This window comes from Engystomops pustulosus, chromosome 1 (assembly GCF_040894005.1).
Source record: "Engystomops pustulosus chromosome 1, aEngPut4.maternal, whole genome shotgun sequence".
NCBI lineage: Eukaryota > Metazoa > Chordata > Amphibia > Anura > Leptodactylidae > Engystomops > Engystomops pustulosus.
Genome location: NC_092411.1, coordinates 270,576,875 through 270,594,573, shown reverse-complemented (window position 1 = coordinate 270,594,573; position 17,699 = coordinate 270,576,875). Strand labels below are relative to the sequence as shown.

At 42.7% G+C, this 17,699-nt stretch overlaps 1 protein-coding gene across 3 annotated transcripts in view; it reads left to right on the top strand.

Annotated features, from left to right (window-relative positions):
• The window catches only part of DOK7 (docking protein 7), a 75,255-nt gene that overhangs the window by 39,807 nt on the left and 17,749 nt on the right, over positions 1-17,699 (top strand). For all 3 annotated transcript variants that reach the window (XM_072126150.1, XM_072126152.1, XM_072126151.1), the window contains 5 exons: positions 183-302; positions 4,617-4,715; positions 10,917-11,743; positions 15,189-15,237; positions 15,809-15,880. In XM_072126150.1, coding sequence (XP_071982251.1) covers positions 183-302; positions 4,617-4,715; positions 10,917-11,743; positions 15,189-15,237; positions 15,809-15,880 — 1,167 coding nt within the window. The remainder of the gene's footprint in view (positions 1-182; positions 303-4,616; positions 4,716-10,916; positions 11,744-15,188; positions 15,238-15,808; positions 15,881-17,699) is intronic.

Sequence of the window (17,699 nt, the reverse complement as noted above, 5' to 3'; positions counted from 1 at the left end):
TCCAACCCTACTAAGAACATTATACCCATTATATACTACAAAAATAGGGCTGGATCACTGGACGATCAAAAGATTGTCATAATATGAGAGACAAGAAGGACTGTTTCTCCTGATATTTTGTTTTGGTGAAAATTCTGATTGCATGCGAATCGTTAATCATTCTGTCTGGATTCTCTTCACAGGGGCCGGGGTGTTTTTCCTCTCCTGTACAGAAGGCGACCAGATCAGTTTCCTATTTGACTGCATCGTTCGTGGCATCTCTCCAACGAAAGGCCCCTTCGGTCTGCGCCCGGTGCTTCCAGGTTAATATTAGTAATGCAACAATGTCATATAATTTTAGAATCGCATTTCCGTTGGTTACAGTGTATCACTCAATGAACGTGATCGCAATGAAATGGTCCTCATGGGCTCAATGAGAAAATTGCTTAGATTCTTCTTACAAACCCAAATGTGTGCAAAATTTCCATCTACAGGATAAATATTCAACCGTGAAAAATGTTTGTCCATGCTCCTCTATGCCGAAATCAAGAATAAAACCAACTTCTGGTCCATACCATTTTTCTGGTCCATACCATTTCTAAGGAGGGACGGGATACGGTCGTACCATTAGTTCCCTATTTAAGGAGGCAGGCAGCATTATCCCCTGGGTTTCCCTATTTATTAGGAGAACCCTGTGTAGTTTTAACGAAAATAGTTGAAAAAAGCTGTAGTTGAAGGTGTTCTTGGACGTAGCCATTTCCTGAATTCACGTTTTTCTGACATAACTGTGTTGTGGTCAATAGGACATGGAGATATTTCTATGGCATTGGCTTACACAGACTTTTCATTCGTTGTAGGTGAAAGTTAAGGGTCCCCTATGGAACATGGTCCAGCCACAAGGCAGAGGCAAATTTTCTTATGTGTAACCGTAATTTGACATAATTTTTAATATTTATGGAAATGTTATAAACATTTTTGTAATACGGTATACTTTATAATGAAATTTAGCTTTATTTGAAAAAAAAAAACAAAAAAAAACATTGCATCCTCTTGTAAAGATCCGTATTTCAGCCTGTATAACGTGTGTCCATGGGACTGACTATAAGTTTACTATCTCCCTGTGTTTATTACACAATTTAAGCCTGATGTTTGAGCACACAGCCCACAGCTTTCGACATTCAGTGAGGGTTAACACTCACTGCTGAGAGCTGTGTAAGCAAACAGGAGAAGAAAGGAGAAAGATTCCTTTTTAGTCTGGTAGATGGATCGACTTTGACAACAGAGAAGTGACACTGTTTCCAAAGGGCACTCTGCAGCCTGTTTCTTTACAAACTAAGTAGAATTTATTAAAGGGGTTCTCCGTGACTAACTAAAATAAGCGAGGGGTGGCCTGTATAAAAAAATTAACTAGTATTTACCTTGTCTGTTGCTCTCAGTATCCCACGCTTTCTCCATGTCATGCCCCTGTGTGTTTCCGGGCAAGGTCCCAGCACTGTATCAGGTGTTGGGATATGGTAATGGATGGGCGTGCCTGACTGTCAGGAAGCAGTCGGAGCAGAGCTTCCATGCACCTCTAAACATACAGGGGCATGGGCACCGGGAGCGTCGGATAAGGTAAGCAGTAGTACTTTTTTAAACAGCCCACCCCTGGCCACGTCGTTTATTTTAGTTAGTCACGGACAACCCCTTCAATATTAGAAAAATGTATACAACACTGCATGCATTTTACACATAGTTAAAATGGTCTTTGCTTTGCATAGGTAGAGCCCTCAACTTCTGCAGAGGGTGTATTGCTAAATGTAGATATTTTCCCCACAAAATCATCCTAGCATTTGCAAAAACCCTGTCCTTAAAATGAAATTTAGAACTATTAAAAGTCCATGTCAATGAGTAATTATGTTTTCCAAAGGGAAGTATATACATCCACAAATTTACGGGCACATATACAGCCCCCATAGTTTTCTATGGTAAGGACAATGGGGCTCATTTACTAAGGGCTCCGCAGTCACACTTTCGTCGGGTTTCCCGTATTTTTCCGGGGGGGGGGGGCGTGGCTGTCGGACAACCCGACGGATTCAGAAAAGCAGCGGAATTTTAAAAATGAAATGTGTCGCAAGATCAAGCACTTACATGCACCGGGAAGAAGAAGGTGAACTCCGGGGGACCTTGGCGCAGCAGCGACACCTACTGGATATTGGGCGCATGACCTTAGTGAATCCCGCCAGAACCCGAATCCACGTCGGACAACGTGGTGCGGGATCGCGACAGGACCGGGTAAGTAAATGAGCCCCAATGTGTGCTCTACGGTAAGCACACGTTGTCCTCACCGTACCAAACACGGCATGGTACGGTCCATGCCGTGGCCACAAGAAAGATAAAACACGGTCTATCTTTTGGCCGTAAGCACGGCATGCGGCACTATTCTCCGTGGAGAGATGAGGGGCGACATCGCACCCAAACTCTGAAACTAGGCAACAGAGCAGGGTAAATATGCTTTCCTCAGCCACAGACCCCCCCAGGGATTTTTCCAGCTTTCCTGGAAAACTCCTTTAAGTAAAAACTTTGTGCTACCCTTAGGTTAGTTTGCAAACATTCGACAAGAATTTAAAAAGTGGATAAGAGGTCATCCAAGGTTGAGTTCAACATTAGAAGTTGATTCTAGTAATGTTGACCAAGTGAGCCTTCATCAGGCCACCCGGAATGGAAAATCTTTGATGGTAACAGAAGAAAAGATATTTGTAACAAAGAACATTATGAGGCTTATTGAACGCATTATACAACAGAGCTCAGAGAACATAAAAATGGACTTCCTCCAGAGAATAGGAGCCCTCACTGTGTACTTTGCTTTATTATCTTTTCTCTTCCACATAAATGCAACAAAAATTTTTAGCTTTGTGTAATATCAGTTATTAATTCGATGTCTTCCATGAAAACTACTCTCCATGTGTTAATACTGTGTTCCAGAGAAAGCCAATTATAAATGTGTATATATATATGTATACCGGAGTCTCACTATCCTAAAGGGTGTAAGGTTGCACGTGGGGCAGGCGGGGGTGTGCTAAGTAAATAAATGAAGAACGGAACATTCAGGAAGAATTACCACCTGCTATATATAGCGCTCAATGCAGAAGCTACTTGTAATTGCATTTATTTTATTCCATGTTTAGAATGTCAAAGACATGTTCATTGGTTGGGTTAATAATCAATGTTACAGTTTTAATAATAATTATCATAATATCAATTGTAAAAAATATAATTATTAATTAAGTAACATGAACCAATAAAATTATTATAGTAAAACAGCAGTTGAAGTTGCAACAACAACATTAAAAAAGTGGACAAGCAAAATTTATAGTGTAGTTTTACTTTTATTAGCATTTTTAGTCATGGAGATTTACATCCCGGACGAGCCCCCAACTACAAAAATGAAATAATTTAACAGCTGCCTATTACTAGCAAACATTAAACTTCTGAAATACAAGGTGACGATGAGAAGCTAAGTATCATTGTAAGCATCTAGACTGAAAAAAGAGGACGGAGCTTTTCTGCTAAAAATCACAAGAAAAGATAATACTAATAACCCATAAGCACGAACAACGTCAAATCCCAAAATGTAGAATAGGAAATTATCAGGGTCCCGGTGTGGTGCCAACCAGGTCCAGGTCTATTCACACTGCTTCCTGTGTCTCCCTTTGGTACAGAATCCTTGGTGGACGTCTCCCACGTGTTGCGAGGTAATGGCAGTGTAGCTGATGTAGGGGAAAGAGTAGGGCAAGTGATGTGTGCCAAAAGAAGAAGGTGTAGGGTGCCAGATGTGTATGAATCACTCAACTTTCCCTAGTATACCTGTCATGTGAATAGCTGGTAGAGTATCTCAAATCAATTTCATCCCGGCCTCATTAGGGCTCATCAAGGGTAATCGGTTCTTATATCTTTACATTGGTGCCCACTCATGCCACACTGATGACCAAAAGGGTAACATCGTTTTGAACTTTTAGGCTCCATGGGGGTTATTTATCATTGTTTTTCCTGGACTTTTTTGGCAAAAAAAGTTTCAAAGTAGTTGCATTGAGGGTTTTTAAGACATTTCACTGCTAAAAGTCTCACGGGACTATATACACCTCTTCATTAATCTGGCCTAAACATAGAACTACTGCTAGTGCAACACTGCAAAGCTAGATTCAGGACTTGCAAAAAGTCTCATAAAAAGTCTCATAGTTTCTCCAGTCCCCTGCTGGTCTATGTGGTGAGACTTTTTATGCATTTTGAGACTTTTTTGGGACTTTTTGAAAAAAAAATCCCAGACAGAAAATAGACCATAGAACATTTTTTAAAGGGTCAAAGCTACTTTAATGAATCCAATGGGCAGTGGAGCTCCAAAAATAGACATAGAACTGTCCGAAGGAGCCGCCTAATGATAGATAACCCCCCATATCTCCATCATTTTCATATAAAGTTCATACAACTAATAACCACACACTAAGTGACATTGATTCTCACCATGTAACTGCATTATTACTGTTTTACTCCTGGTGGAACAATTATTTTCTTGTGTATTACAAATTACAAGGGACTTTGATATTCACTATGACCCCGTACAATAGGAAACGTCTGACTATTTATCCTTCCTTTTACAGATCCAAATGTAAACCCCGCTTATATGGAAGAACGGGTGGCACATGAGACTCTACAACTGGAGAAGAGACTCAGCCTCCTCTCTCATCACAGCATGGGAGGTAAGGGACCCCGCTATAATGCATTCCCTTTCATTCTTGGTTTCTTTGATGTTTATGTGTCAATATTGAGTTGGTTGCGAATTTATAATTGTGGGTTTTTTATTCTGTGAATGTGCATTTGTTTTGAAGAAAAAAGGTATTTGATGTTGTAAAAGGCATTTTTAGTCCCCTGATTGCATTTCATACAGTAGTGACCTATCCTCAGGGCCCCACGCTGATCAGTTGTTCCAGGAAGCCCTGGTCTACTGAACGGAACCAAATGCTTAGAGCTCCGCTCTCTGTGTAATGGTCGTGTAGAGGTACTGCAGCTATCATTCACCTTAATGGTAAGTGACCTGCAGTACCTCGATATGTCCACTATGTGGTGACCTGAGCAGCTTGTTTCTAGTTCCCTCCTAGTGAACAGGTGATCAGTGCAGGGTTTGGGTGTTAAACTATAATCAAGCAGGTAACTAAACCAACTAGAAAATATAGATGCCAGCTCACCACCCCGTAGACTGCCTTCAATGTCGGCTCCAGCACGGACCACCCTCCTGCTAGGGCACAATACAAATGCTTCGAATGTGAAAACACGGTCCAGCCAGATTCCCGACAATCAAATTTTCTTTATTCGGTTACATCATAACCACTCCATGAAACGATCCATTACAGTCAACGCGTTTCAAGCGGTACAACCGCCCTTAGGGTACATTCACAAGGTGGTATGCCCGCCGTGCGGGCATATCGCCGTGTGCTGGAGAGGAGGAGGAGGTGACCCCTCCTCCCTCCATAGAGAATTGCGGCGCACGGCCACACACATGCCAAAAGATAGAGCATGCTCTTTTTTTTTTTGCGGTGTGCGGCCCGGATCAGTGCCACACATGTGTGGCACCGTATCTGCGCCGCGCCGCTATTGCCGTCTATGGGGCCGCATGTACGTCCCTGCAGACGGCCATGTGAATGTGCCCTTACTCATGACAAAATACAATTATTGTATTTTGTCATGAGTAAGGGCGGTTGTACCGCTTGAAACGCGTTGACTGTAATGGATCGTTTCATGGAGTGGTTATGATGTAACCGAATAAAGAAAATTTGATTGTCGGGAATCTGGCTGGACCATGATTTCACATTCGAAACACTAAACCAACTACAGGTTATTGTGTCCCATATCAGCCTATTAAAGTCTTCTCTGTGGTCACTTTATAAAAAACCCCAAACCTTCATATTTACCCTGCGTCTGCCCAATGGTGAAATGATGCCAAATAGTACACCCAGTTTCATTGCGCATGCGCTGTACCTGTAGCACAAGGGTCTGAGAGTTCTGAACCATGGTAAGTACCGTATATGCCGGCGTATAAGACGACTGGGCGTATAAGACGACTGGGCGTATAAGACGACCCCCAACTTCTGCCCTAAAAATATAGAATTTGGTATATACTCACTGTATAAGACTACCCCTCTCCCAAATGAAAAAAAGTCTGCTTAAAACTTTGCAAAACAAAAAAGAGAGCAAGTGCCTGGTGATCATAACTGTAAGCTGCGATATTAATGAAGATCCGACATGCTTCTGTAAGTGCCGCCTGTGACCCCCAGCTCTGTGACGCCGACCGCTGTGACAGGGCGTCTGCATTAGCATACAGCGCGCCGCCCCGTCAGCGCGTACTAAGCCTCTTCTAATGACTGTGAGAGGCGGACTGCCACGCATGCGCGGCGGTCCCAAGAAGCGGCTCTCTGCGCGCTGACGGGGAAAGAAAACACCTCACACAGTGCGGCCCCCGTATATCCGGCGTATAAGACGACCCCCCACTGTAGCCATTATTTTAAGGGGTTAAAAAGTAGTCTTATACGCCAGTATATACAGTACCTAATTTTTTTTTTTGCGGGCCAGAAGGGAAAAACTACCGGGCAAATTGGGACACTAAACCATCAGTCCATAAATACCTGAGGAAGGTCTCATTATTATAAGACCTGAGGAAAGTCTTATTGTTCTTATTATTATACAGGCGGTCGCCTACTTGAGGACACCCGACTTACAGACGACCCCTAGTTACAGACAGACCCCTTTGCCCCCTGTGACCTCTGGTGCCCTCTCTGGATGTTACTATAGTCCCAGACTGCAATGATCAGCTGTAAGGTGTCTGTAATGAAGCTTTATTGATAATTCTTGGTCCAATTACAGCAAAAAATTTGGAAACTCCAATTGTCACTGAGGCAAAAAAAAGATTTTGTCTGGATCTACAATTATAAAATATACAGTTTTGACTTCAATACAAATTCAACTTAAGAACAAACCTATGGAACCTATCTTGTATGTAACCCGGGGACTGCCTGTATATTATAGGTCTGCTGTCCCACATCACCCCAACAGGTTCTATTTGACTATAGAAGCTAGATCTTCACAATTCTCATAGGAAATATTTGATAGACATCTTGTAATGCACGATCCATTAACCCTTAGAGCCCGCAGCCAGTTTTAGTTTAATTTTTCCTATTTTTTTTAAATTTACGTTGAGTTCTAAAAGATGTAACTTTTTATTACTTTTTTAGTGTATGTTGCAGGTTTTTAAGCTTGTTTTTAGTGAGAACGTTGCACTTTTTGGCAGCGTCTATTAGAAGTAGCTATAACATATTGGGGGTCATTTACTAAGGGCCGATTCGCGTTTTCCCGACGTGTTACCCGAATATTTCCGATTTGCGCCGATTTCCACCGGGATTTTGGAGCATGCGATCGGATTTTGGCGCATAAAAAAAAAAATTTGTTGCGAAGCTTGCACTTACCTTCACTCAGCCCGAACCGGTGAACTACAGTGCGTTCCGATGCTTTTCAGCGCAGCAGCGCCACCTGGTGGACGGCAGAGGAACTACCTTAATAAATCCCGGCGACCCGAACGTGCCGCTGGAATTGCGAATGGACCAGGTAAGTAAATCTGCCCCATTGAACGGATTTTATTAACTCTCTTGAGAGTATGTACCACCCAATGCGGGCATTTTACCATTTAAATTTTTTTTCCATTTACCATATGACAAAGCGACATGTTTCCTTGATTCTGTGGGTCACCAGGCACCTTATTTACACATCTATTTTTAATGTTTTATGTGAGTTTACAATGAAAACAGTATTCTTAAATTAAATCATTTGTTTTTGTCCTCTTCTTTTTTTTCTCTTATTTTTCTACTTGCTGAGCTACTGGATTCATTTTTGTTTGAAGAGCTGTAATTTTCATTGGTGCCATATGGTGGTCTGTGAAACTGCTGGATGACTTTTTATTAAGTTATTTGTTGCTCAATAAGACAGCATTGTTATACAATTTTTGGGAGAATTTTATTACATCATTTACTAAGCAGCTTAAAGGAAATCTGTTATCAAAATTCTTCATGATAAACCAGGGACACTTAATCATAGATCCAGGCACCACAACTGTGGTAATCTTCTTCTATTTGTAATTCATGCCTCCTCCTTCTAAAATTAACTTTTATAATTATGCTAATGAGCTAGAAAGGCTCTGGAGGAGGTGTTACCAGAGCCCCTAGATGCTGTAGTTTCACAGGCTGTGCATGAGCACATCTCACCATCTCTCCTGCCCCACAGCACTTCTCCCTTTCCTCTGCCTGCTAAAATCTCATACAGTGGGAGGGGGAGGTGATCCTGCACAGTGTAACAACCTGTGAAACTACAGCACCTAGGGGCTCTGGTAACAGCTTCATAAAAGTTGATTTTAGAAGGAAGGAGGCCATGGATAAGAAATATAAGAAGATACCACAGTCCCGGTGCCTGCATCTATGAGTAATGTCCCTGGTTTATCAGGATGGGTTTTGATGGTCGATTTCCTTAACAATAGATTGTATTTACAGATCTGGGTGTTAAAAATTATAATTTTTTCCTCTGGCAAGACCTAATAAATGGTCAACATTGACATAATAATAATTCTTTATTTATATAGTGCACACTTATTACACAGCTCAGCACGGAGTTTGCCAAATCAATCCCTGCCCCCAATGGGGCTCACAATCTAATCAACCTAATCTAATTTACTAATCAACCTGGAGTGTAGGAGGAAACTGGAGGACCCGGAGGAAACCCACACAAACACGGAGAGAACATACAAACTCTTTGCAGATGTTGACCCTGGGACTTGAACCCAGGTCCCCAGCGCTACAAAGCTGTAATGCTAACCACTAAGCCACTGTGCTCAGTAGGCACATGCCTTCCATGTCATCATGGCGCCCCCTGTGCCTGTTGCAGGGGATTGCACTATAGATGTTGCAGTGCTAAACTCTGTAGAGTAAATGACTGTGATCAGTGTTTACGCCAACAGCAGCCATTGCAGAAGGAGCGCATGCTCTTGCTCCGATTGCCCCGGTTCTGCATCTGATCCGGTGCCAGTACCACAATGTAACTGTACGCTGCTCTGCGCTTATTGTCCAGCCACCACAATGTGCAGCTATATGGTAGTAACTATAGCCATAGCAGAGTATTTCAGAGCTGTGTCATGATATGGACAATGTCCTATCTGGCGTCTTCCTATAGGTGGCACCAGTGAGACACTTTTTTCCTGCCTGCATTAATTTGCATACATTTTTTCCCAGGATGCATTGCTTGTAACACTCGCTTCACTAGCTGCGATCTGCGATATCAGAACCAATATTCCCTGAGCGGACCCGTCAGGTGCAAACATCATGAACAAAAGGAAGGACAAGTAGCGGGAGGCTTTATATTGTGCAGCTCATCACTATGCACATAATTACAGCCGCAATTAAAATATTCCTATTATACCGACACATGAAATGAAATTCATGATCCGGCATTACTAGAACTACTTTCCTACATGCAAAGAATTACATTAAGGTTTGGGAGGAATCCACCGCAGTAGAATAGGGATGCGGTCCTGGTAATTAGAGGTTAGCGATTGCTTCATTTGCATATTCTGCAGAATTTTTTTAAAAATATTAGGAATTATTCAGTCTATCCCTATGAAGCGGGGATGAGGTGCATATAACAATCCCCATAGCCTCCTATGTGCTGTGGGCTGAGGGTAAATCCCACATTACATTCCCCTGCACATGTACTGCATTTATGGGATGTCTTGGTTGGGTTGCTAACACACAAAGATATTATCTTCAATATGGAACAGTAAATAGAGACGAGAATAGTAATGCGATACGTATGTGATGTGAATTCCTATGACATTGCTGCTGTCCATAGTACTGCCGTGTGCACCGTGTTGAGAAGATATTTAAAGAGATTCTCTACCTTAAAGCGTAACTCCAGACAACTTAAAGGACATCTACCACCAGGATGAAGGACTGTAAACCAAGCACACTGACATACTGGTGTGTACCCCCTCTGGAAGGATCAAATCTTCTTTAAGACTCCTATGCCCTTGTTTTTATGAATAAAAAAGGCTTTAAAATGTATTCAAATGAGCCTCAGGATCTCCAGGATACATTAACACCTACATTTACATAATTTTAGAAGCCTTATTTTGCAAAAACATGGACATGAGAAGCTAAAAGAAGACCCTGTCAGTAGGGGCACACACCAGTGTCAGTGTGCTTGGTTTACAAGGCTTCATCACCAGGGTGAGGGATTATAAACCAAGCACACTGACATACTGGTGTGCACCCTCTGGCAAGATCCGGTCTACTTCAGCTTCTTATATTCTTGTTTACAAAAAAAAGGGTGTTATAATATGCAAATGAGCCTGAGGGGCTCCAGGCTCCATAAGTGCCAATTGAGCCTAGAGCCCTTCAAACTCAATTGCATCATTTTTTTTTTTTAAAGAGTGGATTCTGCCAGAGGGGGCACACGGCCAGCATGGTAGTGCGCTTGGTTTACAGTCTTTCTTCCTTTTAATTGGTTTACAATTAAAATTTGGCTTTCCGTAAAGTACGACAGCGGTTTTGCATTCATGAATGCTTCCTATGCCGAGAAACCTATTGTCCTTTAGTAGGTTGAGTGCTCTGAATCCAGCTACAATCCTGGAATATATATGTACTTCTCACAGTTCTGCTGCTACTAACAATATACATAAAGGTATTATTACACAGAAAAATCTCCAGGGACAACACCTAACACTGACTTCAGCTTTGTATGATCAAAACCACTGAAATGTTCCATTTAATCGTCATTGCCCTGTGATATAACTATGTTTGTGGTCTGGCATTCTATATACTTTTACGTTTTTAGAAGGACTTGTAACCCAACATTTTTATTTATTGCAGGGGATGACAAAAGTATATCCAGTTCTTCTTCAGACACGAGCCATTCAGATGCCAGTGCCGGGAGCCGGTTGACCATCTGGGCAGATCCTTCCTCCTCTGCCAGTGCTTCTGCTGAAAGTCATGGTATGGCAGCTGCAAAGGCCATTCATCTCGGAGAAGATAAGGCTTACGCCGAAGCCCTTCGTTCATCCAAGCCACCTCCTAAGCCTACAACATCTAGACACTTGCAGGAGATAGGCCGTCAGAGCTCTTCTGACAGTGGGATAGCGACTGGCAGTCACTCATCTTATTCGGGAAGCTTTTCTTCCTATGCGGAGAGCCTGGACATTTGCCATGGTGAGGAGTTTGGGTCACTGATTAGCTTACCATTGGCCATGGCCACAGATCAGAATTTATGTACATGTCAGCATCCGGATCCACAGAGAGGGTCTGAATATCAGATTCCTGCCTCCGTCAGACATCTTTACGACACACCTCGAAGTTTTTTACTGGCAGCTGCTAGAGAACCTCAACACAAGACTTCAGATTCCACATTACCTAAGGACCAGGCGCAAGGAACGCAAAGCACCGGTGACCCTAAGCTGCTGCTGCCCCATGGTGACTCAAAAACTGCATCACTACTCCAAGAAAGCAAAGACTCAGGGGATGAGACGTATGTGGATTTTGTTCCAAAGTGGACGGCTACAAAGGTGCTACCACAGGGGATGGAGCCAAAAGGAAGTGACTTGGCAGCTGCCGGGACAAGTGAGACTTGTGAAATCTGCAGCCCCCAGCCTGGCATTGCCAGGGCCCTTTTTTCCGCTTGCCCTGTATGTGGGGGGTTGAAGGTAAATAACTTCTATAAACTTCTATAGATATAATTTGTTTGTTAATGCTGTTTGGGGTGGGGTTTAGAGGTCAGGGACTAGAGGGATATTTAGAGCTTGGGGTGTCAAAATGCGTAAAGAAAAAACGAGCATAACTTTGGTCTTGTGTCACTTGTAAAAAAATCCATAATTTTGTGATATTTGTAGCCCTAATAACAAAAAGTTCTCTTCCCCCGGTATTGCTGAGCGGTAACTGTGGCGGGTGCACTGGAAGCAGGGTGAAATTTTGGTTAGGTGCAGTAAGATATTGCCCGGGGTGTAAGAAGCACACCGGCCTGAGATGACTCTCCTATCCCCTCTGCACTCACTGGAATAAACCTTGGTCCAGACTTCTGCTGCTGGCAGGACAACTATGGGACACAGTTCTAGTGTTACCAGCTGTCAGGGTGCAAGTCCACAATAGATTTAGTGCGGGTGGGAGCTATGGGTTAACGGACTAACTAACTTCATTTACTAACGGAGGTAAGATGGCTGCTGCTTGCAATGCACTCTCAGCAGGAGAGCTTCCTCACCTCTGGATGCTGATGCGGTCAGGTAGTGGAGACAGAGCAGCAGGCAGACAGTGTCAGCATCCAGAAGTGGGGCAAGTCTGCTGCTGAGGAAGCCGCCTGAACAGTGGCTATTACCTCTGTTAGTGAAGGGCACCACACCGCACTCTCAGCAGGATAGTTGCTCTGTCGCCAGATGCTGTCAGCTCGTTGCTTCTTGGACCTCTGATACGCATGTCATAGGTCAGCCATCACTGCCTCAGATGGACAACCCCTCATACCAGGTCCAGCATGACCTTTTCTTCTATATGAACCTTCTAATAGACCCTTTATTTCTACAAACACCTGATCAGACCTCTTCTGACCCCAAAGCAGTCAAAGTTGGTTCTTTAATTCTGCAGAAGTTATGGCTCCTCCACAAAATTGAGGAAAGCTCTGCAAAAGAATCCGTTATGGTGCACACACTATTTTTGGACTTCTGCCTGCCAATATATTTGTATCTATATTTATAAGCTGTGCTTGAACTTTTTTGGGCGGGCAGTTTCGTTATCTCGGTGGTGCTGCTACATTTGTTAGATACAAAAAAAATTCACGGATTATTCCTGTGTTGTTGCTTTTGATCAGACCAGACAACTCTATGACACCACTTACTTCCTATGCTGAATGATGTATAGACCCTTTGAGCCCTCATCTCTACAGTAAAAAGCAAATGTGAGCTTATAAATGACAAGCGCTCCCTATTATCATTACACCTGGACACATGCATCTGTATAATAGGAGCCGGTGTGTGCCCTGCACCCGCTCCAGATTTGTCCTCATTACCAGCCGGAGACATTAGTGTAGCAAAGTCTGTGCCATTAGAAACAAGTGGGTGTCTATAGTTATAGTCTCTTTATAATCTCCGGAGAACCTGAAGCTCAGCTCGCTTATTAACCTTCCCATGCCGGTATGTCTCAGTAGCGGGGATCGGGAAGAGCTGTCATCATTACACTACATAGATGGGATCTGCGCAGTTCGGGATCAGTCTTTGAATTACTTTATGACACCAATTTGCACTTTCACAAGAAGATAAGACCTTTTTTTAGTGCCTGGTAGAGCTTTTACCCCATATTATACTCAGCATAGCGAGGGCACACCGGGAGGTAGTCCCTAACATATAGTTTAGGGCATAGGGGAAACAAAGGTTTACCCCAGGAAACAAGAATGGTACACTGATTGAGCCAATCTTTTGGCATTGTGGGAAATTTATCATACAGGCATTTTGAAAGTCAATCTATGTCCCAAAATGTGCACAAATATACAGGGGCGGATTAAGCCTGCCATGGGCCCTGGGCTGTATAAATATTGTAGCCCCTACAAGTCTGGAATCACTTCCTACATATGATACTAGAATCAGCTTCTTGGGGAATGGAGGATGCGTCCATTCTGCCGGGTTTCAACCTTCCGGTGTGCCATGAATTTTCCCCTTTACACCACGTCCGTGTTAAAGGAAACCTACCACTTGAAGTGGCAGGTTTCCGATGGCAATACCGGGCACCAGCTCAGGGTGAGCTGGTGCCGGAGCTTATTTTAGTTAGTGTTTTAAACCGCGGTATCGCGGTTTAAAACACTTTTTAAACTTTATAGCCGGCGCAGGCAGGCACGCGCTCGGCGCTTACCGTGCACGCGGCTGTCATTCACTTCCTATGTAGCCGCGTGCACGGTAAGCGCCGAGCGCGTACCTGCCTGCGCCGGCTATAAAGTTTAAAAAGTGTTTTAAACCGCGATACCGCGGTTTAAAACACTAACTAAAATAAGCTCCGGCACCAGCTCACCCTGAGCTGGTGCCCGGTATTGCCATCGGAAACCTGCCACTTCAAGTGGTAGGTTTTCTTTAAGTGTCGCAGGGGACCCCGCACTTCTGCACTCGCTCCAGCTTGGAACCAATCAAACCTGAACATTTGCTGGTGTTAGTAAAATTGCAAATTGGGCAAATTGGTACATCCATCTGCTGGATACACCTGTGGTCCTGAGCCTCCTAATGTATCAGGCATGGCAGAGGGGTCGAGATCTCACCGTACGCTGGTGCACAATGCCCTGGCATAGGATAAATTTCCCCCATGGTCTGTGAATGACGATGTCGCCGTTCCAGCTCCAGTGACTGCTGAGGCCACTTATTTACCAGGATATCCAGCACTTCAGAACTGACCATAAGTTTATAGACGGAGTTGGAGGACAATCCAACTGGAAGGGGGAGCCACAACCGGGTGAACATATTTTATTTTTTAATTTTAAACCTGCCCCCGCGGATTACTGCCTTGCAATACAGTCTATAATTGCCTGGTGGAAGTCAAGAGTAACCTTTATGAGTCTCCACCTAAATATCGTTCTCTTGAAATTGTGGAAATTGAGTGCTGAATATTCACACATTAGATTTTTGCAGGACTTGCCTTGAATGGGACTTGCAGAAATCCATGTGAAGCTCATGTACGAATATATATCCCCTGCTAATGACCTGTCCAAAAACTTTATATATGGACACTTGGGAAGTCTAGATATCTAGAAAGAGAAGTTAATAAGCCAGTTATTAGAGAGTAAGTGGCCGTATGGCAGAAGCAGAGATCCGCGCTACATTATACCCTGGAGGTAGCCCGAGCTGTGATGGAAAATGTCTACACATCACTTTCCCATCGCTCCGTGGAAATAGCTGCTCGGGTGAATAGTGTCAGTCCGGGTTAAGTAACTGCTGTAGACGGCTCCAAAGGCCATCTAAGTTAGACAGCTATGACTATTTATAATATTATATGAGGGGTCCTATACAATTAGGGTTAGTCTATACGTGACCCTCATACAGTCTCTTCAGGGAGCAGATGTCACGTACACTTGATAAATGATGTCTTCTAGACCTTCTCAATCTAAATTCTGTGTCTTTGCTTCAGGGAGCTACAGTCCTTCACCCAGGAGCTTTAACGACAACCCCCCTTCAAGGTAAGTTGATATTTTTGGACATTTTTATTTATTGTTCAGTGAAGCCTTTCCCATAAAACTGTTTAGGTTGGGGACAAGTATGTGGTGTGTGGCAATGTCTTTATATGTATAATAGTTATACTATATCTATATGTGTATAGGTTATGTATTAATAGTGTTATGGTAGTACTATACTATACTAAATCTATATGTGTATAGGTTATGTATTAATAGTGTTATGGTAGTACTATACTATACTATATCTATATGTGTATAGGTTATGTATTAATAGTGTTATGGTAGTACTATACTATACTATATCTATATGTGTGCAGGTCATGGATTGATAGTATTGTAGTGGCGCTTTATCTTTACTTGTATACATCATGTATTGCTAGTATTGTAGTAGTACTATATCTATCTATATATATTACATATATATTCATGCAAAATCTTATGTATTGATAGTACATTAGCAGTATTCGTACATGTAAATAATATCAGTGGATATTCATATAACCCCTTTAAGTATTTTGAGTGTACACTATGTATATAAAGTACAGATCAGAGATTTATGAACTTTTTTTCATAGGTGCCACCTCGGCCCCGGCCTCATCAGCAGCGCATAAACCTCACAAAGTTCCTCCAATGTTACTTGTCACTGGTAAGTATCGTGTCTTAACCAGAGAAATGTAAGAAGCTAAAAAAATGGTGGTTTTCATGTATCCTAGTTGACGCCAATTTGGATATTTCATGTGTTCTTGATTTTAAAATGTAAAAATCTTAAAAAGACTCAGAGGCAGTGTATTACCAATGCTTTAGGAACATCCATGAGACTCCTGAATATGACTTGTACATAAGAGAAGACAAGTATCTCCAGTGTCCTATCTCGATAAAAGGGTCGGCCAGGATTTACTATTGTTGACCTCAGTTGATCCGATGGCTGGTGACACCCAGCACCAGCACCCGCCAGCTTCAAGGAGCCCTTTTAACACAATAGATGTCATGGCTCCAGTGACAAGTACAATAGGAAAAACAAAAAACAGGGACATAACACCCTTCCTCAGATAATGGTTGCAGTGACTGCACCATTCTCAGCAGAGGCAAGCTTAGGCTGCCATGTTTATGCCATGCGTTGAATCTGCCCGACGTACCCTTGCAATGTATGGCACAGACGCATCTATCTCACTGTATGCTTATACAGGGGGATATGTTACCCGGCGACTCTTCCTCCCTCCTAAATGTGGGGGTGCAGTGTACATTTCCTAGTGAGTCACTGTCATTTCCCCATCCTGCTAGGTGACATATCCGTTCGGCGAGGCTGGGGGGAGGGATGCAATACGCTGCGCTCTTCACCGCCTCCTCCCCCTATAGGCAGACGAGTGGCCACACCACGAATCTGCCACATTATATAGGATAAGCCCGCTATTTTGCGGCCACCAGACTCCACATTGGGGGAGATTTATCAGAAGTGTCAGAACTATTCTAGTTGCTCATGGCAACCAACCAGAGATCAACTTTCATTTTCCCACAGCTGTTTATAAAACTAAAGCTGAGCTCTGATTGGTTACCATGGGCAACTAGAACAGTTTTCCCTCAGACAATTTTTATAAATCTCCCCCATTGTGTGCTCATTCCCACCTAATCGGGAGCCATAAAAGTCTATGGGGGTTGTGATCTGGTCACAAATCCATGCGATCAGATGCCAGCCCCCATAGCGGCCATGTGAAGGAGCCCTTAGATGAAGGATCTATATATGGAGCTCCTGTCTGAGAACTGTCTGAAAGGTTGAACTGGACTGAGACAAATTTGTCATAATGCTTAATCTGTACTAAGCCCTTTTCTAAAATGTATTACAGGCAGTCCCCGGGTTACGTAAAAAATAGGGTCCGGAGGTTTGTTCTTAAGTTGAATTAGTATGTAAGTTGAAACTGTATATTTTATAATTGTAGTTCTAGACAATTTTTTTTGCCCCAGTGACAATTTTGCTGTAATGGGACCAAGGATTATCAATAAAGCTTCATTACAGACACCTTACAGCTGATCATTGCAGTCTGGGACTATAGTAACATCCAGAGAGCTTCACCAGAGGTCACAGGGGTCTGTCTGTAACTAGGGGTCGTCTGTAAGTCGGGTGTCCTTAAGTAGGGGACCGCCTGTATAGTAATATAGAGAAAATACTTCCTTATTTTTTACTCACAAAAATCTTTTCTTGAATTAAAATAAACACCAAACATATAAAGCACACAGTAATTTTCTGCAGGAACTACCCATACAATAAAATAAATACATTATTTTTAAATTATTTTTACCGGTAAATGTCAAAATTGTTGTAGTTACTTATCCGGTCCTCCAAAAATGCCAGAAAAAGTTATATAAAAAGTAATACAAAACAGAACCAATAAAACCTACATCCTCCTGTAAAACACAAGCTTGATGAATGGCAAATTCAAAATGTTATGTGTCTTTGAATGCAGTAATAC